Genomic DNA, 25,303 nt, shown 5'->3' on the forward strand with positions numbered 1-25,303 from the left:
CTATACCAAATACGACAATAAAACGTAAAGTTCGAAGCAGAAGGAGACTTCCGGGTTTTAAATCAGACCCTGGAAACGAAACGGCGAAGACGAACGCAATTTCGTGCGAGTAGTTCTTTCTTCCGGACGTTTGGTCGCAGGGAATGCGAGATAATACGTCTAAATCGCCAATTACGCTTCGGCGAAACGATCTTCTTTTGTCGAGAGGCCATTTTGGCCGGGGCGAACAACAAAAATCCACTTTCACAGATGAGAGATTTCATTAGGGGAACATTTACGAGATCGTCTCCGTCGCCGTTGTCCTCGACGCGCGTTTTGGGGGACGATAAAGTGGCCGGTCTCTCTCCCGGCTTCGGAATTGAGCAGCGAACTTTACGATTATTGTCGTTTGGAGTCACGGGTGGGGAGAGATATACGAGCTGCGCGTATTCCTGGTTTTTACTATAAATTTATGGTAAACTAAGGTTTGTTCTTTCAACGTTGCTGCTGAGAGCTGCTGCCATTTGAAGAAGTAACAGAGAATAATTAACACAAGAATTTCATGATCAGAATAACATCAGAATTTCATCATTTTAATCATCATCATCATCACACATTGGTAGAAATAAAACTTAATTTATTTTTATTAAGAAATATTCAACAATTGGCCAGGTGCATAGATAATAGATGTAATTAAATAAACCTATTAAGATTAAAAAGTATGTTCAGCTATGTTCTTAGATGTAGCACTGGCCTTCGATAAGCTATCATCTGACAACCTTGTTTATTATCTATATGGTATCTATCAAGTATCATCTAATAACCTTGTTCATTATCATAATAAGGAAGCAACACACTAAATTATTAAAAACTTACATTGCAGTCAAACACGAGGAAGCCTACTCTACAATAAAGAAGCTTAAGGAGTCAATTATCTACCTACTCTACACATGTGATATACCACAAATAAACACGAAGTAAAGTCACATGAAAATTACAACAGACAATTGACATGTAGCGACCTTGAGGCATGTCGAATTTTGCATCGTGGAATAACGGTCAACAAAGTACCCAGAAATATAATCCCAGATGTTGAACACGGGCGGGGTGCCAGCAGCGACAACTAGAATACGATAACGAATAGCTGGCAACCCCAGGACGTTTATCTGGGATGTTATTGAAGGGTAGTTCGATCATTCAGTAACCGAGCATCGTTTGGTTTAGACGTGCCACCATCGACTACCCAAGCCTCGTCTCCAGGTAACACCGCTGCCATCCGTTTTATCTATTTCGTATTTTCCACATTCTTATATTACTTCATTAAATAACGGTCACATAATGTAAACACCACTGTTTCATTTCATTTTACCTCCATTCACCGAGACATATAACTTACTCCAAAGTCTTATACTGTTTATAATAATATGTTATCTGAACTATCTGTTCTTTCATACTTCCAATAATACTGGAATAATCAAAAATAATTCAAAAGTTTAAACAATATTGTTTAAAGTTTAAACAAGCACTTATAAGTTTAAATAAGTTTGCGGAGCGCTATCTATTCAATAACAATAAAAATTTAACACCATTTTAATATTTCGTTTTTCATTTGAACACAACTAGAATATAATCCCGGCTTGTCCTTTTTCTCTTTATTTACAAGACTTTTAATTGAAAAAAGTAAAGATATAATGTCAAAATTTCTTTTAAAAAAGTTTCTGAACTGGAAAAATTCACATCCAAGTAGTAAATTTTATTAAAAGTTTAGAGAACCTGCTTCTTCATAAATATTAGTCTGCAGGTGGAGTGGTTCTTTAACAAGTAGTTGTACAAAGAGTAAAATACGTATAAATAGCAGCCCCAAGCGTTTTACTAGACGGTGTAAATCGTAATTTAAAACCATAAATTTTTAAGTGATGTGCTCTATCTGATATCATATATGTTGGATATTAACTATTGAGCGTCGTTAACTGGTTTCAGACGCACCAAAATCAAACTGTGAATATTTATAAATCCATCAGCACATCTGGAACAATGGAAACCGTCCAGCAACATTCGATGTCTTTATAATAAGATATTCTTTATTACCTGTTTTCTGGTTTTAACAGAAAGTTTTTCAAGAATCTCTTCTGCATTTCGCTCTACTACAGGTGTTAAAATATATAGTAGTTAATAAAGACTAAAGAACTATTGAACTTAAAAAAACTATTTAGCCTCGAATTTTAATAGGTTTTAATAATTTATAGTCATTTAATGCCACAATCGCTTTATTTCAATCACACTTATCTAATAAAACGGCTTTATTTTACATCGGCTTTACCGCTAATAAATGGCTCCATGTAATAGTATGCGTGTCCTTCTCCTATGCAATACAATACGCGTTAGGATATCGTAATGGAAAAAAATTACCATTTCCATGTTTTGATAAAGAACACAGAAAATAATTTGGTTTTAAAAGACCACATTTTATTACATTAAACTTTTATTTACTGCTTTGTTTACGCGACAGTTTTTCATTTCTTTTTAATTCTTTGTCGCTAATCGTAGCCATCTTCAGATCTTATATTAAATTTGGTGCTAAATTCCTATATAAATTCCTGATTTCTTTGCTTATTGGCGATACAAAACTTTGTTTAAACATCTTGTATTTTTCCTGAATGTTTTAATTTAAATAAAAACTGTTACAACAAACAATCACTCATTATTTAAACTTCCTCCTTCCATCAGACGTTCATCAATTAGCAGAGGACAGAAAAAAATTAATTCCTGTACCTTTTGTTATCTTTTAACGACTGCATTTCTAATAGGAATCGAGACATTTTTGGGTCAAAGAACAGAAACTATAAATGATTAAACACACAGTAACAATTTGTATAATTGCTTTGCGCGAGATTGTTTTTTTACTGTCTATTGTTTCGTCGCTAACCGAACGGAGTTTATGACCATTGCCGTATGTTTTCAAAGGTTTTATGACAAAGTAGACTCGTCAGCCATTGTATTTAAATGTTGTTCGGGCTTATAACATATATATACCTTATCGTAATTGTATCATTTAACAGAATGAAGTAAGAAAATGTAATTATTTTGTCAGTTTATGCAGAGTTGTTAAAAGTAATACGTCGTCTGAAAAGTTTCCAGTCCAAGTACTACCATAATGACATCTTCATTTATGTCAAATAAATTACTTGAAGTCATTATATTAATAAAAACATTTGTTTTTGTTCAGATCTGGTGAATTTGACGATTGGTTCCGTTTATATCTTCATAAATGAAAGATATATGCATGAGTTTTTAATATAAAAAAGCGTGTTTAACCTTTTTTCAGTTCATCCAGCTATATGTACTCATTTGTTGGATAGAAGAAGCGTAAAGAGGGCGACCAAAGTGAGAGAAATATTTCAGATGAGACGAAATACTCGCCGAAGTAAGAAAACTGAGCAGATGCATATTTGGCCTCTGTGGCGTTTGAACCTACTCACTTCACTTTCATCGCGCACATTTAACTGTTTGGCGAATGTATTGGGATACTAATAGGCTTTCAGGGTACTTTGCACTGGCATTCCCAGTCACACTCGTTATGGGTTCTATGGCGATATCACGCTCAATCAATTTGTTGGACACGTAATATGGGGCATCGACGATGACTCGCAACACCTTATTCTGAAACCTCTGGAGTATATCTATGTTAGATTTAGTAGTAGTACCCTACAGTTATTTTCATATAGGTTTCAGTGTTTGCTTATATAATAGCAGTTTATTATGTATTGATAATTGTGATTTTCTTCCAATTAGCCAATACATTTTCCTATATTTCAATTCCAGCTCTTTTGTTTTCTTCTTTATATGGTCCTTCCAGCGAAGTTTTGCATAGGAGATTCATTCCGAGATATTTAGCGTTGTAGCCATATGGAATGATAGTATTATTTAATGTTATTGGCGCTTGTATGATATGATTGTAGATGAACTGCACATGCAAATATTTACTTTCGTTAATTTTTATTTTCTAAGCTTGTGTCCAATTATCTATATTGTCACTTGCCTGTTGTAATTTTCGTGTGGCTTCTTCACTATTGTCTCCGACAGCTATAATCACAGTATCATCAGCAAATGTAGCCATTGTAATATTCTCAATTTGTGGTATATCACAAGTGTAGAGTAGATAAAACATTGGCCCCAGTACACTTCCTTGTGGTACACCTGCTTTAGCTTCTTATACTGTAGCGTAAGCTTCTTATCGTTTAACTCTAAACATTCGGGCTGTAATGTACGATTTTAATAGTTCGGTGTGTTGTTTTGTTAACATTATCTGTAATTTATGTAAAAGGCCTTCGTGACAAACCTTGTCGAGGGCTTGTGTTTACATATGATATGATTTTTCAGTTTAAAAATATTTAATTAATTTAATAAAAAAGATTAAGATATATGAGCATGAGTTTTTAATATAAAAAAGCGTGTTTAACCTTTTTTCAGTTCATCCAGCTATATGTACTCATTTGTTGGACAGAAGAGGCGTAAAGAGGGCGACCAAAGTGAGAGAAATATTTCAGATGAGACGAAATACTCGCCGAAGTAAGCACTGAGCAGAGGCATATTTGGCCTCTGTGGCGTTTGAACCTACTCACTTCACTTTCATCGCGCACATTTATCTGTTTGGCGAATGTATTGGGATACTAATAGGCTTTCAGAGTACTTCGCACTGGCACTACGAATCACACTCGTTATGGGTTCTATGGCGATATCACGCTGAATGGATTTGGTGGACACGTAATATGGGGCATCGACGATGACTCGCAACACCTTATTCTGGAACCTCTGCAGGATATCTATGTTAGATTTACTAGTAGTACCCCACAGTTCATAGGTCCGGAGTGGAACCAATAAAGTTTAAGTCATTTTGACAGCTGTAAACACCTTTTCTTACTTCTGTTAGGCGGTATTATACACATCTTAGTATATGCAAGCCGCAACAGTCCCCCGACATTATTCATAATTATGTAATTTCACCTAATCTATAATAGAATTGTACGTAGCTTCCGTCCGATGCCATTGTACGACTCGTTGAATAAATACCGCAAATTTAACGATACAACGGAACGGAAACCTCAAGAACGACACCTAAACAACCAACTCCGGCACGAACCGACTAATTCAGACATCATTCCGGGCAGGAAATCGCGGCTATTGCGGCACCACCCTTTTTATTAGACGGAATTTCCCCGTTTTCGGGCGTCAAAACCGACCGTCGTGCGGTTTTCGACGACGTAATCGCCGCCAGATGGCGCCGGTCCCCGCGGCCATCATTGATATATCAATCAAGCCGGTCCCGAAGTCGTACCGGCATGGAAAATTAATTTTTGGTAGCCGCTATCTTCCTGTGCGGGCCGCATCGGTCGATTTTCATTAGTGGAAACGGATACCTGACGACGTCGAGGTGTGGGAAGTGATTCTTAACGATCGGTTCGCTTTCGGTTGGTCAGGGGGTAGTTTTAAACAGTCGCCCTCGGGTGGGAATAATGGAGCCATAATTCAGGGACGCCGCGGGTGTCCGTGCGGCCATTATACGCCTCAAAACTAATTTAATTGCTGTTTTCGGCGTTAAACATATGTTGTTTCGCGTTGCTTGGGCCCGATAACCTATTAATCATCGGGTTTCGGATGATTTTTTTCGATTTAAAAGACACCGATCGCTTAAAGATCTATAATTCGGTAAAATTAGTTAAAATTAAATATGTTGACTGTGTGACACGAGACTAGATACTTTGAACATAGCAAAAGGAGATATGAGATATAATTAACAATAGAAAAAGAATAGAAAATTAAAACAATCAATAAAAAATGTATTTTTAAATGATTTTCTTAAATGTAATAAACACTGACCTCTGAAATCTCCGTAATCTGCTAAAATACATTAAAATCAAAGAAGTTGACTGTACCTAGAGAAGTACCACTCTAATTACATGCACACTTACAAAAACAACCCCCAAAAATGACTGTTAAGAATATGTTAGTTCGATCTTTTAATAGACAAGAATATACAAGAAATCTTAAGGGAATATAATATATATATATATATATATATATATATATATATATATATGTATATATATAGAATATTTTGTAAAATTTCAAATCGATTTAGTAAAACTTAAAATATCATAACAGACGGCTTCAAAAACGAAGTTTTAAGAAGTTCTATTCTAACATTTGAGTCAAACTTTCTATGTGAATCATACAATGGTGTTTCATACATACATTCTTCAATAAGGAATCCTTGTTCCATAAAGGATTTCTAACGAATATTCTTCTACCTCAAAATAAGATTTTCCGATTATCAAGTTCAGTTAGTTCTAGCTTCTTTTCACGCCTCTGAAGTTCGAATTCCAGAGAGCTTAATTCAGCTGTTCTAAAAAAAAAGATTTAAGAAGGTTTGAACCTTCAGAATATTAAAATATTTTATAAATTCGTTTTTAATAGTTCAGAAACCCTTCTAATCGGCCAAGACATGATATTGGTAAATATATTACAAAGGAAAATAGAATATTCATTACACCATACTCCGAAAAAGCAATTAATTATTATTAGTTAATTAATTTTAAAATTTTTATATGTAAAAACATTCAGATTTCTCAATAACTGTTATTTATACTAAAACTTCTATCATTGACTATCATTCACTGACATTAATGTGAATGTATATGAAAATGTGTTGATTAAATTTATACCCAATAAAGACCCAAAGAAATACCAGATAAAATATTATACATTAAGAATGTATTCATCTTCAAATAGAGCTTATCTTCCAGCTTTATATGATCAGAGTATTTATATTCAAATATATACCTATATTCTGGTGCTGAATTGTTTTGGTAACAGTCAAATTATATACTTGGATTCAGATAAAATCATTTTGTTCTACTCTGAAATCCAGAGAGCTTAATTCAGCTGTTGAATAAAAAACGAAAAATCCGTTTAAAGATTTAAAAAGGTTTGAACCTACAGAATATTAAAATATTTTGTAAATTCGTTTTTAATAGTTCAGAAACCCTTCGAATTGGCCAAGACATGATATTGGTTAATATTTTACAAAGGAAAATGGAATATTCATTACATCGTACCCCTCCTAAAAAGCAATTAATTATTATTAGTTAATTAATTTTAAAATTTTTATATGTAAAAACATTCAGATTTCTCAGTAACTGTTATTTATACTAAAACTTCTATCATTGACTATCATTCACTGACATTAATGTGAATGTATATGAAAATGTGTTGATTAAATTTATACCCAATAAAGACCCAAAGAAATACCAGACAAAATATTATACATTACGAATGTATTCATCTTCAAATAGAGCTTATCTTCCAGCTTTATATGATCAGAGTCTTTATATTCAAATATATTCCAATATTTTGGTGCTGAATTGTTTTGGAAACAGTCAAATTATATATTTGGATTCAGATAAAATCATTCTGTTCTACCCTGCAGTTTTCTTATACTTTTTGCAAGATTTCGACAAAATTTGGCATCAACAACCATCATTGTTCAGCAAACTGAACAAGACACTTCCAAAGTAGTATATGGAGATTATAGCATCTCATATCGTGAATATAGCCAATTGATTATTCATAAATAAAACATATAAAAATGCATTTCTTGACAGTAAGCAATTAATTAGTAAATATCCAATTAGTCCCAAAAATACTGACAACTATATGACAGTAGCGGGTAATATATAAAAATGAGTTTAGATGTTAAGCAAATATGGTATGAGCTTGCTAATTTATTTAAAAAACAACAAAATTGATCTGTTTATATTGTATATAACTATAGAGTTATAGCATGTTGGTACATATATTATGCTGACCAGCATAGGAATCTGGATATCACGATAATCAAAGGAGAAATCAAAACTAAAACCCACTGTATTTACATTTCACCAATAAACTAAATATTGTTGAATTAATTAATGATGGTTACCGATTTCTTGAGGAAGCAGATAATAAAATTACTGTTTACGCGCCTATTTCTAGTTATCAAAGAGACTCGGTTAATTCAGTCATCGTAAACGCGTCAATTTTACGACTAAGTTTAATATAGAGATGAGGACAAGCAGACTATTTCGTTTACCAGCCGAGCAATCATCCGAAATCTACGATTAAAACGAAGCTCCCAAAGAAAAAACACCATTCGCTTTCATAAAACGTGCTATATCTTTGATATACCGTCGTAAATCTTCGTGTTATGACATCGAGCTGCGCCGGAGAAGGCTTCTCGTCGAAAACATTAGTCCAGTTCGTCGAAAAAGATATGTAAATGTTACTTTAAATAGTGGGGTTTCAGCGGATAGACCGAATCATTTTATAATAACGTCTGATATGAAACGATACGTGTTTCTTTATTAATATTTACCGGACTTTTTGATATTTCAGTGTTAACATACTTCTGCCAATAAAAAACAATGAAAAAAATTAGAAGTATTGTGTATCAATCCCTTTATTTATTTATTTGTTTCAATTCACGCCTCTTTATGATTATTAATAGTTATCAAGAGACATTCCTAGCAATATAATACAATCAAGATTGATTAATTATTAATAATATTCTAGTATCAGTTTAATCAACTCATCAGACTTTAGTTATATTTGTAGCAGACTAATGTACAAGGTCCAGATCTGACGATATCTAACATTCTAAGGCAAACTGACAATATTGTCCAAGTGTTTATAATATCACTAGTACTGAAACAACCTCTGGACCTTGTATCAGTTTAATACTTCTCGATATATATATATATATATATATATATATATATATATATATATATATATAGATCAACACTCGAACCTATTTCGGCTGGAGTTCCACAAGGTAGTGTCTTGGAACCGTTTCTATATCTGCTCTATGTTGCTGATATCCCAACAACAAAATAATAAGTACTTGGAACATTGTTGATGACACAGTTATAATTGCAATCAATGCAACCCCATATTTGTACTCGATATGTCCAAATAGGCTTTATGATTGATTGATAAACCAATCTCTTTGACTTTAGATCAAGTTGAGAGTATCTTCCGACTAACCAGTACAGTTGCGTGACTTTGAGTCTAATTTGCTCTGATTTTTGTCTCACATGATGTTTGCAGTTTAACCTACCATTGAGATATATTCCGAGGTATTCTTATATTCAATTTGCCAAAAATTAACAAGGACAGATTTTGGAGCTACTAAGCTGTCCTTTCCAATCTCTAGTCCACGTGTAGATCTTGTTGACCGCTATTTGTACTTATTCTATAGCCTAAACAAAGATAACATAGATCTTTTGCAATTATAACTGTGTCATCAGCAATGTTCCAAGTACTGATTCTTTTGTTGTTGCTTCCAGAAATGGTTTCAAGACGCTACCTTGTGGAACTCCAGCCGAAATAGTTTTAAATGTCGGAAACGCCATTTCGTGCGATACTCTAAATTTTCTTCCGAAAAGATATGACTCCAGCAATTGACAATAGTTACGCGGTAACAATTTGCTTATCTTACAGATGAATCCCAAATGCCAAACCCGATCATATATATATGTATATATATATATATATATATATATATATATATATATATATATATATATATCGATCAACACTCAAACCTATTTCGGCTGGAGTTCTACAATGTAGTGTCTTGGAACCATTTCTATATCTGCTCTATGTTGCTGATATCCCAACAACAAAATAATAAGTACTTGGAACATTGCTGATGACACAGTTATAATTGCAGTCAATGCAACCCCATATTTGTATCCGATATGTCCAAATAGGCTTTATGATTGACTGATAAACCAATCTCTTTGATTTTAGATCAAGTTGAGAGTATCTTCCGACTCACCAGTATAGTTGCGTGACTTTGAGTCTAATTTGCTCTGCTTTTTGTCTCACATGATGTTTGCAGTTTAACCTACCATTGAGATATATTCCGAGGTATTCTTATATTCAATTCGCCAAAAATTAACAAGGACAGATTTTGGAGCTACTAAGCTGTCCTTTCCAATCTCTAGTCCACGTGTAGATCTTGTTGACCGCTATTTGTACTTATTCTATAGCCTAAACAAAGATAACATAGATCTTTTGCAATTATAACTGTGTCATCAGCAATGTTCCAAGTACTGATTCTTTTGTTGTTGCTTCCAGAAATGGTTTCAAGACGCTACCTTGTGGAACTCCAGCCGAAATAGTTTTAAATGTCGGAAACGCCATTTCGTGCGATACTCTAAATTTTCTTCCGAAAAGATATGACTCCAGCAATTGACAATAGTTACGCGGTAACAATTTGCTTATCTTACAGATGAATCCCAAATGCCAAACCCGATCATATATATATGTATATATATATATATACATATATATATATATCGATCAACACTCAAACCTATTTCGGCTGGAGTTCTACAAGGTAGTGTCTTGGAACCATTTCTATATCTGCTCTATCTTGCTGATATCCCAACAACAAAATAATAAGTACTTGGAACATTGCTGATGACACAGTTATAATTGCAGTCAATGCAACCCCATATTTGTATCTGATATGTCCAAATAGGCTTTATGATTGACTGATAAACCAATCTCTTTGATTTTAGATCAAGTTGAGAGTATCTTCCGACTCACCAGTATAGTTGCGTGACTTTGAGTCTAATTTGCTCTGCTTTTTGTCTCACATGATGTTTGCAGTTTAACCTACCATTGAGATATATTCCGAGGTATTCTTATATTCAATTCGCCGCAACGCAAAATTAACGAGGACAGATTTTGGAGCTACTAAGCTGTCCTTTCCAATCTCTAGTCCACGTGTAGATCTTGTTGACTGCTATTTGTACTTATTCTATAGCCTAAACAAAGATAACATAGATCTTTTGCAATTATAACTGTGTCGTCAGCAACGTTCCAAGTACTGATTCTTTTGTTGTTGCTTCCAGAAATGGTTCCAAGACGCTACCTTGTGGAACTCCAGCCGAAATAGTTTTAACTGTCGGGAACGCCATTACGTGCGATACTCTAAATTTCCTTCCGAAAAGATATGACTCCAGCAATTGACAATAGTTACGCGGTAACAATTTGCTCATCTTACAGATGAATCCCAAATGCCAAACCCGATCAAAAGCTTGTGATACATCCAGGAATATTGCAGGACAGTATTTCTTTTCCTCGAACGCTCTTTCAATAGCCGCAGTTACTTTGTGCTCTTGATCGATTGTTGAATGGTGATTTCGAAAACTAAACTGGAAATCTGGTATTATTACAAAATTATTAATACGTTTAACTAATAGTTTCTCAAATAGGTTTGATATAGCAGGTAGTAGCGAAATAGGCCTGTAAGATTCGACTTGTTCTGTAGTCTTTGTTCTGTAGTTTTGTCAGGCGGCAAACAATATGCAAACATTTAATAAAACATTATAATGGTAAAAATATTGACGTTATATAAGATACTACAACGATTTTTACAAAATCACAGTTACTAGCGATAAAATTCACTAATTTAAGTTATTTTTAAAGCAATTTTATTCAATAATAGACCGTGTTATCGTCAATATGATCAAAGAAAAATATGCCACAGTCCCATAAAACAATCTCATAAATAAATAAATATTAATGAGTACCTAACATAGCGCTGACATCAGATTGAAAGGCGTACAATTTTCGGACACCTAAAATTGTCTTCGCATAACGAAATTTCTCAATCCGAGTCACACCGAACCGCAAAAGAACAATGACTCAAACAAATAAAATACGTCTTACAATCAGGCATATTTAAAAAATGTTGTATTTGCATGAGAAACACCCATTAGAGTGTCAAGTATCAAGACATTTTTAAATTCATATCAGCATAACGATTGCTGATTAGGAAAAACGAATGAGAAACACACCTCCATTATAAAGGAGTTATACTAAAATATAATACCTTAATATCACTCGAGGCTAATTATTATATATTAAAATACTAATGAAGTAATTACCGTAGGAAATGTTAAAAGTAATGATTTAAAAAAAATTAAAATCAGTTTCTTGAATATCTTAATTTTTTTATTATAGAACAGGTCAATTAAAAAGGCCCCTGCCTACCATAGTAAAATTTATTTTTTTTGCAAAATTAGTTTTCTTTATCCTTCAAAGGTGATACACTCATCATAGCGACCCTTCAACTTTTCGATACCATTTTTGTAGTACGATTTGTCCTTTGCTTCAAAATATCACCTCTCCATTGGACGAATATTTCTTCACAGCGAGCATTATTTTGATATCTGAGAACAGGAAATAGTCGATGGGGGCCTGATCTGGAGAATACGGTGGATGAGGAAGCAATTCGAAGGCCAATTCATAGATTCTTGCCATCATTTTCACTGACTTGTGACACGGTGCACTGTCTTGGTGAAGACGCACTTTCTTTTTCTTTAAATGCGGCCGTTTTTCGACGATTTCGTCCTTCAAACGGTCCAATAACGCTATGTAATAGTCGCTGTTGATGGTCCTTCCTTTATCAAGGTAGTGAATGAAAATTGTTCCATGCGCATCCCAAAATATAGACGCCATAACCTTTCCAGCCGACTGTTGCGTTTTCCCATTCTTTGAAGCAGGTTCATCGTGTGCAGTCCACTCGGATGACTGTCGCTTGATCATCTTCTCTGAACAATGAACAGTGACACTGACACACACACACAAAAGTGAGCTCACGCAGCACCCACTTTGCACGGAACCTTCTCATACCCAGTTATTCGTGAATGATATGACGTACACGTGCAGTTGATATCTTTAGAGTGTCTGCTATTTCATTCAATTTCAATTTACGGTCATTCAAAATCATTTTGTGGATTATTTTAATATCTTCGTCGGTAACAACCTCTTATGCGCATACACTGCGTTCACCGTCTTCAGTACTCATTGCACCACGTCTAAACTTAGCATACCAATCCTTGATGGTTGATTTTCCTGGGACTGTGTCCGGAAAACTCGGCATCAAACCAAGTTTTTGCTTAAACTGTATTTTTTTCCTTCAAATAGCAATATTTTATCTACACGCGAAATTCCTTTTTATCCATTTTTTTTCACAATAACAAAAGTTGCTTCACTCAAAATTCTATAACTCACAAACTAATGATCCGACAGCTGTCAAATTTATACACGCATCTTTTGAGGGTTAGGGCTAACTAAAAAAAATTGATTTAATTCTAGTAGTGCCATTTATGTGTCAGGCCGGGGACTTTTTAATTGACCTGTTAGTTAATCGAGGAGCTATATTCTGGAGCGTTGAATACTAATTGAGTGAGTTAATACAACCCAATATTAGCACACCATAAGTACGAATAGACTTTATCATTGAAAAATAAAGCAATGTCTTTAATCTTAGTTCTGGTTGTGAGTAAATTTCGAATAACCAGTACATTTCTTTCGTTCTGGGGCTGCCCATATTCTTATCCAAAATGGTATTGAATGAAATTATCTCAGAAAATTGTTCACAACAAAGAATTAAGAGCAAAATAACAGTTGTACAAGACAAAACCCAAAATCGTGTCAAAACTAAATCGAAAACGTTAAAGAACTCCTGATCGTTATGTGCTACCGTTCAATTCTCTCTCCCAAGCCGATGTTTCCGAACCAGAAACCTGGTTTTCTCCGACGGAAAGCAACAGTAAGAAGTATAGGGCACCGCACCGATAATAAGGTAAAATTTGAACAAAATACGTGTAATTTCTACCAGTTTAACTGGCCGAAAACCGTCATGTTATTGACCCGAAAACGGCCGAAAGGACTGAGGTCGGACCAAATTACGTCGGTTCACGAGGGGCCCCGGGGGGGAGGGCCACCACGGCGGCCACACGCAAATGAAGACGTAAAATTACAATAATACGCTCATTTGTCTTGTGGTAATCCCTGTCGTGCACACACACAAACACCGGTTAATATGGCGGCGTCGTGTTTTGGCCCCACCGATCAGGTCGTTATAATGAATTAATTTCGCGCCCCCTAATTACCATAAGCGTGATTATTTATCGGCTCCCTCCCCCGGCCTCTGAAACTCTCCTCGCTCGAAGATTCGAACGATATATATATATATATATATATATATATATATATATATATATATATATATATATCAGTATATATATAACAGTATAGTATATCTAATGCATATATTATCGAAGAACTTAAAAGTACAATTAAGTATATATATATATATATATATATATATATATATATATATATATATATATATATATATATATATATATATATGTATATAGGTTAAAGTTGTTTTATTATATATACATTGAACTTGTTCCCACTCAAGTATAAGCAGGGTTCTAGGCGCGTTTCTTTTATGTAGTGGTACCTCCGAAGGCCTAATCCACCTAATTAACAATTGTATTTCTGATTAATGTATTTTATTTTCATTAGAGAGCATATCTATGTTTTAAACTTAGTTCTTGTTTCTTTCGATGCAACGTATCCTTGTAAAGTCATTATGGTATTACTATATTTCTCTTTAGTTTGTCCTGTTACTACACCTGTACCTGTATACATCTTTCTTGATAAAACTACATTTATTTAGCATTCTTCTTAATGCATTTGCCATATCTGCAAAACAGTTGGTATTATTTATCTCCTCATACATGTTAACCAAATGTTCATGTATATTCTGAACGATAATATACATGCTCATAAAGTTTTCACACTGTATAATACAATTTCTTATAATTAAAATATATTAACAACTGACTGTTAGTTGTTTCCTCTTTCATCACCCTGTCTTGGTAATTGTCAGCAATGAATAATAAACCAACATTCATTATGTTTTATTCAATCACTGTCAACTTCAGAAACACTATTCAAGTGAATAACTAAGCTGTTTATTTCCAATGTATCAAAAACTTGCTCAAGATTCTACCATTTGTCAATTTCTTCTTCAATGCGTCTGATCGAGCTCACACAAACCGAAGGTGTTATTTTCGATAATGCCTCCTTCCACAAATCCAGACAGTTCTGGTTTGAATATCATTCTCGAACTGAAAATCTATTGCAATACCCCATATCAACTCAACTGAATTAAATATGCAGTGATAAGGAGGAGGATATAATACTCTATACTCTATAATACTCTCTAATAAGAATAGGATTATAATATTTTGAAGAATTTTGCAGACGTGTGACAAACGGACAACTTTTGCAGGCTCTTTCGATTACATGTTCGAACTTCTCTAACAGCATTCTATCTCTTTTTAAATAGAATAAAATTTACAACTTTAGACAGACACATATTGACGCACTTGTCACTACTGTTTTGAATTGACCATGAATAATACACCTAGTCATCCTGCAAAATAGCAACTGAGGAGATAGAATGGGTCGATTTTACCCGTGGAATGGACCAGAATATAACGAGACTTACTAAACTATACTACCGAAAGCTTCTACTTTTATCTGTCCTATAAATGAATAATGAAAACATACGTGAGGCTTTAAAGCAGGTGACTCTATGAGAAGCTGTTTTAAATTTGCGTTAAAAAATGTTCCCTTAAATGTAAATAAGGAATCATTTCGATTGAATTCAGGTATCCTTGTCAGAGCGTTCTTGGATGTTGTTAACTAATTATGAATCCTCGCATTGCTTATATTCTGCCACCACGGTACGATGCACTGTTAAATTAGCAGATTATCCATAAAATAAATTTCTAAGAAAGCCTACATCTCATAGTGGCAACAGGGCTCCTAGTAAGTGATGTATTTGTCCGTGTATTTTCAATTGTTGAAGATTTTGTTAAAAATATTTCTGATACAAACTGACTAATGAGTATAACGGACTTTACTATGTCTTTACTATTCGTAATTATTCATTCATTCCGTATTCCAAATTAATTTACATATATATATATATATAGATATATGCTTCAATAATACAAGAATAAAACCAAAATAAGTAATTAATCAAACACAATGAGAATACATGTATATAATTAGCGAGTACATTGGGATGCACTAACACTCTTTCAAAGTACTTCACATAAACACGTTGAACTACAGTCATTATTGGTCCAAGAGGTATATCGCGTTGTATGACTTCCGTTTGAAATACAGTACAGAGTTCGAAAATGGTACGAAGTAGTTTATTATGTTATATTATGGATGCATTAGACTTGCTAGCGGTTCTTCATAATTGGATTCGACATAATCAAATAGGCTTAAGTATAGGTTTATTCAATAATATCTTGTTATCTAATGATAACTTGGATTTTCAGTCGGCAAAACCAATACATTTGGTAGAGTTTAAGTCCAAGTTGTTTCCGTTTGGCGAGTATGTGCTTCTAAAAAGTTGGGCGTCGATCTAGGTGCATACCAATATACCAAGCATTCTCTGCTTGCGGGAGTTGACAATTATTGATATAAACTGGTGAACATTAACTTCTACGGGGCGTAAATATGAGTGGATTTTGTTTCGTTGGCTTTAATACGCCACATTTGTATTTGATTTAGGTATGTTTGTAGGTTCATTGATGGTATGGCTGGATCTTCAAGAGAGTCTAAGATATGCATCGCCTTGTACAACCCTGAAGACGCGAAATGTTTATATCACTAACCACCTTTCCCCGTGGCGTAAATAACATTCCGTATAAGAGCCTCCAACCAGACGAACAATGCCGAATATCGTGCGTCCATACCGAAACTATAATGAATACGTTACAGACACCGTGATTAAAAAGTCGGCCTTCCTTCCACATACAAAAAGGCTCTCGGTTTAATTAAATTAAACCGACCTGACGCTGACGATGATGTTGCAGCGGAAGGGGGGGGGTTGGCAGTGCGCGACGACGAAAGAGTGAAGGTGCAGTGCCAGGTGCCCGGGTATGATCTTGCATTAAACGCGGCTGTCCATCGGGCGAATATTAAAACGCCATTTTGCCCCATTCGGAACCGGCAATTTGCTGCCGCGTCGTCCATTATGACCGACCATTATTTGCTCGACGGGTACCGCGGCCGGAGATACCGACGAAATTGATACCCTTTCACAGGAGAGAAGAGCTATTTTTAGTGTATTGGGTGTCTATAACTGCTTATTTTTCAATTTGGTCGGTTTTGTTAGCAAATGTCGAGAGAGGATGAAAGATATCTGGTAATAAATTGTTATATGAACTGCTACACAAAAATATTTTGTTGAAAACATACAATATATATCCAAGAACGTTTTTCATTCTATATAACCACATACATTGGATATATTAGATAACACATGGGCTGAAAAACCCTACACAATCATTCCACTTTTGTAGAACGATTTATCTTTTGCCTCAAAATATTCCTCACTTTCAGCGATAACCTCTTCATTCGAGTGAGCATTTTTTGACGTCTGCGCACAGCGAGTAGTCACTGGGAGCCAAATCTGACGAATACGGTGGATGTGGGAGCAATTCTAAGTTTAATTCATGTAGTTTCGTCATTGTATTGATAGACTTGTGACACAGTGCACCGTGTCTTGGTGAAATACATTTTTTCTTTGCGGTCATTTCTCTTCAACTTCGGCCATCAAAGGCACCAATAATAGCATAGCTTCTTCCAATCATTATAGATTATTCATGTCGTAATATATTTTACCTAATTGGAACGAATCTGAATGTTTAAAAGATGACTGATAACTTCTAACAATACTTTGAATGATGTAGTCATCTATGTTGGTAGTATCCATATTTATTTGATGCACTGAACTGCTATAAACTCCATTAAAATATTAGATGCTCCTATGTGTTTTGTATAACCTAACCTAACTGTTCAATTTGACGGTTTTGATATTTTTCTGACATACGTTTCTCTTAACTATTAGTGGATTATTGAGTGTATACACATGATAAACATAGAACGTTCAAAATAGCATGTTAATACTTTTTGGTATCAACGGCAAAGAACGACATTGAATATCAAAACTTATTGGACAAGAATCCAGCTCAAACTATGATAGAAATGATCAAAAGTTGTGATAATGTCTATAACACGAATTCACTGAAAATATTGTCTTTTAATATATTTGATCTTTTCAAAATATCGTCCTCCACTTCTTGCAACTTCTATCTGAACTGACTATCTAGCTCTTGGTTGACATACTTTATATTTACTAACGTAAAACGAATGGATGGTTAATTACAACAAAATATCTATAAAAGTTTTAATGACCTTTAGTATTACTTCCAGTACAACTGTATATTATTTCTCTCAAACCCTTTACAATGCTTTTATTTGAACAAATGAATATTTTTTCTTTGTTTGTTGTTATCGTTTTGTAAACTGCAGCTATATCGAGATAAAATTTTAGCATATGTTGACATGGCAGTTAATATTACCAATATAAACAAAGGTGATGCTGTGTGGATATTTTAATATTATAAAACTTAACCTCATATTCCGTACTTACCTTTGTTATTCCATATTTTAAAACCAATATATGTTACAACACTAAGAATAACATAACAATTAAATTATTATTGTTATAGTTTTGTTGGCGCATTACATAATCTAAATATTCTAGATTATTTGTTTTTTTTTCGCTCGATTAACAGTAAATTTTGAAATAATCAATTATACATACGGTAGGTAGAAAAAGAGACCGTAATATAGTATTTTCTGCCGGACACAGCGTACTCACCAGACATGACATCGTCTGATTATTTCTGATATTTCGAAATGCTGAAGAAATACGATAATCAACGTTGATCTTTCGACGTAGAAGGCTCGTGTTGCTAGAATAATGGGGAAAAGTGTGAATTTTTCTCAGTAAGTGTCTTTTTAAATTGAAAAAAAACAATCGAACTGCATTCGAGCGTCTGATATAAGCCCAATAAGCGAGTAATAATCTCTGAACGTAAAGTATTAAGACATGAACAGCCTGATCTATAACACCGACCTGGGACAGGTCGAGAAAATTGATTCCTCTGGACGAATGCGTGTCGAATATTATCGGATATCCAGGGCCCGCCGCTGGGTGGTCCTTCGAGCCGCATTTCACCGCGTCATAGTTAGCCATTCCCGCAACAAATGCAAACGTATGAAGACAAGTGGTGCCGCGCATTAACGTTATTAATGATAATGCCAAATCATTCCGTTCGGTTGGTCCTTTACCGCTTTGGTCGCTGGTAGTACCGGGCAGGTGTGACTAATATGCCGCCTTTGAGCGGCGAAGCCGACACCGGACCAGCGCGGTACCGATCGCTCTCCACAAGGTCGCCGCTTCCACGACTCGGTCTGGTCCGTCGGGTACCCCGCGTCCGTCTTCACCTACAGCGGTGCGCGCCGCCGAAGACGATCACCGGGAACGTCTCGCGACTCTCGCGCCGTTCTATCACTTCATTTTCGGTCTGGGTGAACCATATCCTTTTTGTTTTAAGTCATTGTCTAGCTAGGGTTGCGAATAAACCTGCAGAAAAGCCCTAATACCCATGTTAAAAATTTAAAGCCCATTTCCTCCTTGAACTGATGCTATAATAGAAACGGAATGAATGGTATTAGGGCGTGGTCACAGGCATTTTATGATGATCTTAAGAATGCCAGCAAAAAGACAACAATTAAAACGCTATTAAAATTACTTCAATGATAATGATTTTCTCTCTCGTAACGTTGCACTGTCAATGAACTATGGTCAAAACATGTTCAGTTATATTTCCTTGTATATTTAGTAACCTTAGAGCATCTAGGAAATGGGTAATCAATTGCAGTAGTCCCAAAAAGTGCGTAAACATAATATCCCAAAATATAAAAGGCAAGCGTGGAATAACCAATTTCTAAACTATCATATACCTACGATAATCCACATTAAATTGCATTTTAAAAGAAAAATCTTCAGGAAACCATAAATCCACTGTTTTTAGAAGTATTATTGTATTTTCTAATTCAAACCCTGTTGTTTAACGATGATTGGACTACCATTTGATTCAGCGTAAATTCCTTGAAGATTCCAAAAGCTGCAATATTCTAAATAATAATTTCGATATGAAATTAACCAAAATTGATATTAAATTGCATTAGATTTTGTAACTTTTAAGATGTCACCAAAAAAAATCCATTAATTTTCCATTCATTAATTTTTTAATTCTGTAGGCCAGTATACTATCGTTCGATTTAGCGCGAAATTCTATATAATCCATGTATATTTTATTGCACTGCGATTATTTTAACGGGTTTGACAGCAAAAATATTGAAAACAAAAAAAAATCCTAAATTTTAACAACTATATATATGGGAAAGGTGCCAATTTTTTTTCCTCTCAGGGAAAAATTAAACTCTCCGTATATATTTATTTTGAGGTAAAAGAAACGACAATCCATGCTAAATTTCTTTAGAATTAATAGCTTTTAAGATATATGGTATAAATAGAAATCCATTAAACTAAAAAGATGCACTATTCATTGTATAACTAAAACAATAAAGAGTGTAAAAAAATTATTATACTACCATTCGATTCACAATAATATTCTTTATAATTCCTGGCATTATTTGACCAAAACATCAAAAACATGCCCAAAAAAAATAGATTTCGGATATTGATAAGACACTCAAAATATACGTATTTATTAATTTAATATTTATGTCAAGTTTCTAGAGAATTTGAATGTATTACCATTCGATTCAGCGTGAAATTCTTGATAATTTTTATAGTGTTCATTAACCTGCGTTTATTTGAATGAAAGTGAAAACAAAAACATTTGAAAACGGTAAAAATCGCAAATTTTTACAAAACCTGCAATTATCTGAACAGAAGTTAGAATAAATAACCTGAAAGTCGTAAAATCTTACGACTATATACTCGTATATGAACAAAATGCATCTCGGTTGAAGATAAAACACACGAATTAAAAATATACTTTTTATTATATAAATTACAAAACCAAAGTTATTGTTTATATCAATTATAGTTTTAATCAATTTAATAGCACAACAGTGTAATCATGATTCAGCCTCCATAATCACCAGACGCGCCCCGTGTGATTTTTCTCTGTACTCAATTATAAAAATTCCTCAAAAGACATTTTGGTCAAATTGAAAACCTAAGATTAAAACTGGCTCACTGAGAGAGCCCAAAACTATCCTAAGGACAGAAAGAAGAGTAAATACAATTATTTATAATATAAACTAAAATTTCCCCATATTTCTTGAATACATCTCGTGTATTTCAAGAGTAAAATTAGTGGTTGCAATGTCATTGATGCTAGAACAGCACCATAGTTAATAGGTGCAAAAACCTATAATATAAACAAAATAACCATAACATAAATTCAAAAAATGAGGAGTAACATTTCAAAGGCTATTTTTGATCTGCTACTCTAAAACTCTGGAGTAATATTTACCTTCACAAGCTCATATTGGAAGTAATATTTCACTGACTAAAAAAAGACTTCGATCGCTTCAACATTTAAGTATTGGTAAAGGATAAAAGCATCAATCTGAAGATATCGATGAAACTAAGAATGTATCAACAATTTTCTCGAATTATTTATTGATTAATAATTAAAGTATTGGTTTAATTGCATAATCCCTGGTATGTCAATCGATTACTAACACACATAAGTGTTTTCTGCTGCACGTGCGTCGCACTAAATCATGGATTAGATGATTTACTTCCTGCAAAATTAATTTTAGTTGATGTTCCCACCCGCAGACTTCGCTGCCCAAATCCCCAGGTCATTTGCACTTAAACAAGCGAAAAGGTAATCATTTAGAAAATCATATAAAACTTTATTGGACGGCCTGGGCTACCCCATCCCGAACCATTAATACGTATTAAGTCAATATCGCGTCACACCCCCATTATTCTCATCCCCCTTGAGCAAACAGCGGCATTACCGACGGTGTAACTTATCCAAATCGGTTGTGATTTTATTACTCCGACTGGGGGGTGATTCTACTTCGACGCCCTTCAGGAATCTAATCAGAAAGAATTATGGACTGACCATTGAACATGAGAAATGCTTGTCTAATAGACCTGCTGAAATAAAGCTAAATAACTCGGAGGTAAAGATGAATGTCATGTTACGTAGACATTACTGGGAGCCGGATTCATTTTATTGAAGTGTGAATAATCTATTTTTCTCTCCACAAATGTTAGGAAACTTCAATGCTTTTAAATAGTTGATAAAAAAGGTTTTGGTGAAACACAAAACTAAATATGAACGCTTAAGCTGAACTGATTCAGCAATTGATAATTTTATGATAAGTATTGAAAGAAAAAATATTGTTAAATGAGAAGAACGACCACCGCTGTATTCACCAGGCATTGTACCTTTTAAATATCACTAGTTTTGATTGTTGTCATTCTAAATTACACATATATAATTTCCAAAGTAGCAGTGAATTCACGACATCTTAGTTTATGAAGTCAAAATATAGCAATGTTGCCTCGTTTAACTTTGACATTTTGGGCATTTAATTTATTTTATCTTCGATATATTATCAACATTCTAATATAAATGAAACAATGAAACAAAAGTGTTATAAAATATAGTCTCTGGGGACCAGATCTGGAGAACTCGGTGGATAAGCAAGCAATTTGAAGCCCAATTCACGGATTTTTGACACTGTGCATTGTCTTGGTGAAGCAACACTTTCTTATTTTTCAAAGGCGTCCGTTTTTCAGAGATTTCGTCCTCCAGACGGTCCAATAAAACCTTGCCAGGCGACGCGCGAAATTCCTTTTTATAAATTTTTTTAACAATAACAAAAGTTGCTTCACTCAAAATGCTATAATTCACAAACTAATGATCCGACAGCTATCAACTTTATATCTTCATCTTTTGAGGCTTAGTGCTGACTGAAAAACATATGGATTTAATTCTAGTAGAGCCATCTATGTGTCAGGCCGGGGACTTTTCTATTAACTTGTTAACTGAACTTTGGCTTGTCGTAATAACCATGTAAAAGTAAATGGATATGTATATGTAAATCGGCTTAAAATGTGAAAAAACGAACTTTCACATTAGAGATTACAATGTTCGCTCTTAATCTGTGAAATCTACATAACTAATTCTCCTTAATTTCTTTCTTTCAGATGGTCAGAACACTCTCTCCATCTTCAATTCACGACAACAGCCGAAGAAGAAGCGGAAATCCCGAACCGCCTTCACCAATCACCAGATCTTCGAGCTGGAGAAACGTTTCCTCTACCAGAAGTACCTAAGCCCGGCCGACCGCGACGAGATCGCCCTTAACCTCGGCCTCACCAACGCCCAGGTCATCACCTGGTTCCAGAACCGACGGGCCAAGCTGAAACGGGACATGGAGGAGCTGAAGAAGGACGTGGAGAGCGCCAAATTGCTCACCGCCCACAAGAGCTTCCTCGAGAACGTCCAGGACCTGGGGATCCTCAAGAAGAAGGCGGTGGTGACCGAGGAGGACTGTCCGAAGAACCTGGTTATCAACGACAAGTAAAAGTGACCTAGAGAACTCGGTTCGAGTGTATATTTTTCAAGTTCCTTAACATTTTCTTTTGTTTTTTTGTTCGAAATTCGGTGGATCTGACGCTGATTTAGATTGTACTGTTTTTATTTACAAAATAAGCGACATGTTTTCAGTATTATGTGTAAAAAAAGGAAATCCCAGAGATTCTAAATTTAGAAAAAGTCTATTTTTTTCTGTATAGATATATAATATAAAGTATATATATAAAACTATCCAGAGTAAGTTTCATCAAAAACAAAAATAACTCAACTTATTCTGGATATATTCTGTATCTTGCTGTATGTGACAACATTGTTTGGAAAGAAAATTTCTTGTCTAACAAGGGCTATATTATATTTGTTTCATTTTATTTATATAAAACAAATTATATTGTAATACAAGAAGTATATTGTAAAGGTTTGTTTTTAAGAATGGTGAAATTGATATAAATCTTACATAGATTTTGTTTATTTCTGAAAATAGCGACATACATTCATCAAGACCAGTCTGAAGAATATTTTTGCTACAACATTGAAAATTATTTTACAGAACTGCTTAAAAAATTGAGTCACTTTTGAAATGGAATAAAATTTTTGCAATGATTCTTCAAGATTATCATATAATTTACTTAATGGTCATATAGAACGTACTATTTCAGCTGCTGGGGTGTATCTAAGAAGCCTACTTTCTACTGTACCTTGTACATATTGTAAATAAACCATTGTTAATTTGTAAAATTGTAAAAAATGCACTGTTATTTAATTTTTGTATTTATTTGAACGTCTAGAATGACGGGTAATCTGCAATATTAAATATAAGATTGTATATTCTTCCTTTTTATTTTCATTCACGATGCTTCAGTACTTAAGATTACTTGTGTGTATGTGTAAATAAATTGCAAATTTAATGGTACATTATACGATGTTTTCCTTGTTTGCTTCTCCCCCCTGGTTCTTTCAGTGGCTAATTAATTTTAGCTAATAATAATAAAAGACAAAATCTGTTTAACAGGTCTCACATAGATGAAATGTAGAGAACTGTTGCAAAATAATGATAATGTTTAACTAAATTGTTTTTTAAATAAAGCAGAAGTTTCAAAAAAATATTTAAAAATACAAAAAATTGAAGAAGAATGGTTAAAATATGGATTAAACTAAATATATTCCATCATTTCCTACAACTTTTCTGGCAATATATTGAATGAACTTTGTTGATTCGGCAGCGATCGAACTTTTTAACCATTTTTGCACTACTTCAGCATCTTGAAACCGTGTGCCAAATAAGCCATGCTGCATATGAACTAAAAACCCTTGCAAATTATTGTCTTGCATCGAAATATCCTATTTTAAAATGTTGAAACCATAGCAGATGCCTTCAAGTAACAAAAAAACATATAAAATGTCATACATATGTCAAAAATTCTATTTCTAGCTTAACATAATTAATGGTAATCACTACATAGTATAAAACAAAGTCGCCTTTTCTGTCCCTATATCCCTATGTGCGCTTAAATCTTTAAAACTACGCAACGGATTTTGATGCGGTTTTTTTTCAATAGATCGAGTGATTCAAGAGGAAGGTTTATATGTATAATACATGCATAATATACTAAGGCAACATTGCTAATTTTAGAGGTTTCTAACGTGATGTCGTAAATTAACCTATTTTTTTAGGCTTATTTAGCAATTAGCAAAAACACTGCCTAACCCTACGAGTTAGATCAAATTAATGTACTACAGTATTGTACACCAAAAAAAGGTCTACAAAAAAGTCCGCGATGGTATATGTTTATCTTTTAGGGATAACCCACATTAACCATTTTTATTGTTTACTTTTTACGTGAGAAAATGGCTTATTTACGAAGCTATTTTAAGCA

At 34.1% G+C, this 25,303-nt stretch overlaps 1 protein-coding gene across 1 annotated transcript in view; it reads left to right on the plus strand.

The window, feature by feature from the left end:
- LOC143199555 (uncharacterized) overlaps nt 1–23,562 on the plus strand; it is a 92,741-nt gene extending 69,179 nt beyond the window's left edge. The window contains exon 2 of the mRNA XM_076409441.1: nt 23,039–23,562. Within this exon, the coding sequence (XP_076265556.1) occupies nt 23,039–23,418 (380 nt within the window). The 3' untranslated portion in view covers nt 23,419–23,562. The remainder of the gene's footprint in view (nt 1–23,038) is intronic.
- The last annotated feature ends 1,741 nt before the right edge of the window (nt 23,563–25,303 follow it).

This window comes from Rhynchophorus ferrugineus, unplaced genomic scaffold, assembly GCF_030347505.1.
Source record: "Rhynchophorus ferrugineus isolate W39M unplaced genomic scaffold, kcgeb_rfMv2 rfM7, whole genome shotgun sequence".
Classification (NCBI taxonomy): Eukaryota; Metazoa; Arthropoda; class Insecta; order Coleoptera; family Curculionidae; genus Rhynchophorus; species Rhynchophorus ferrugineus.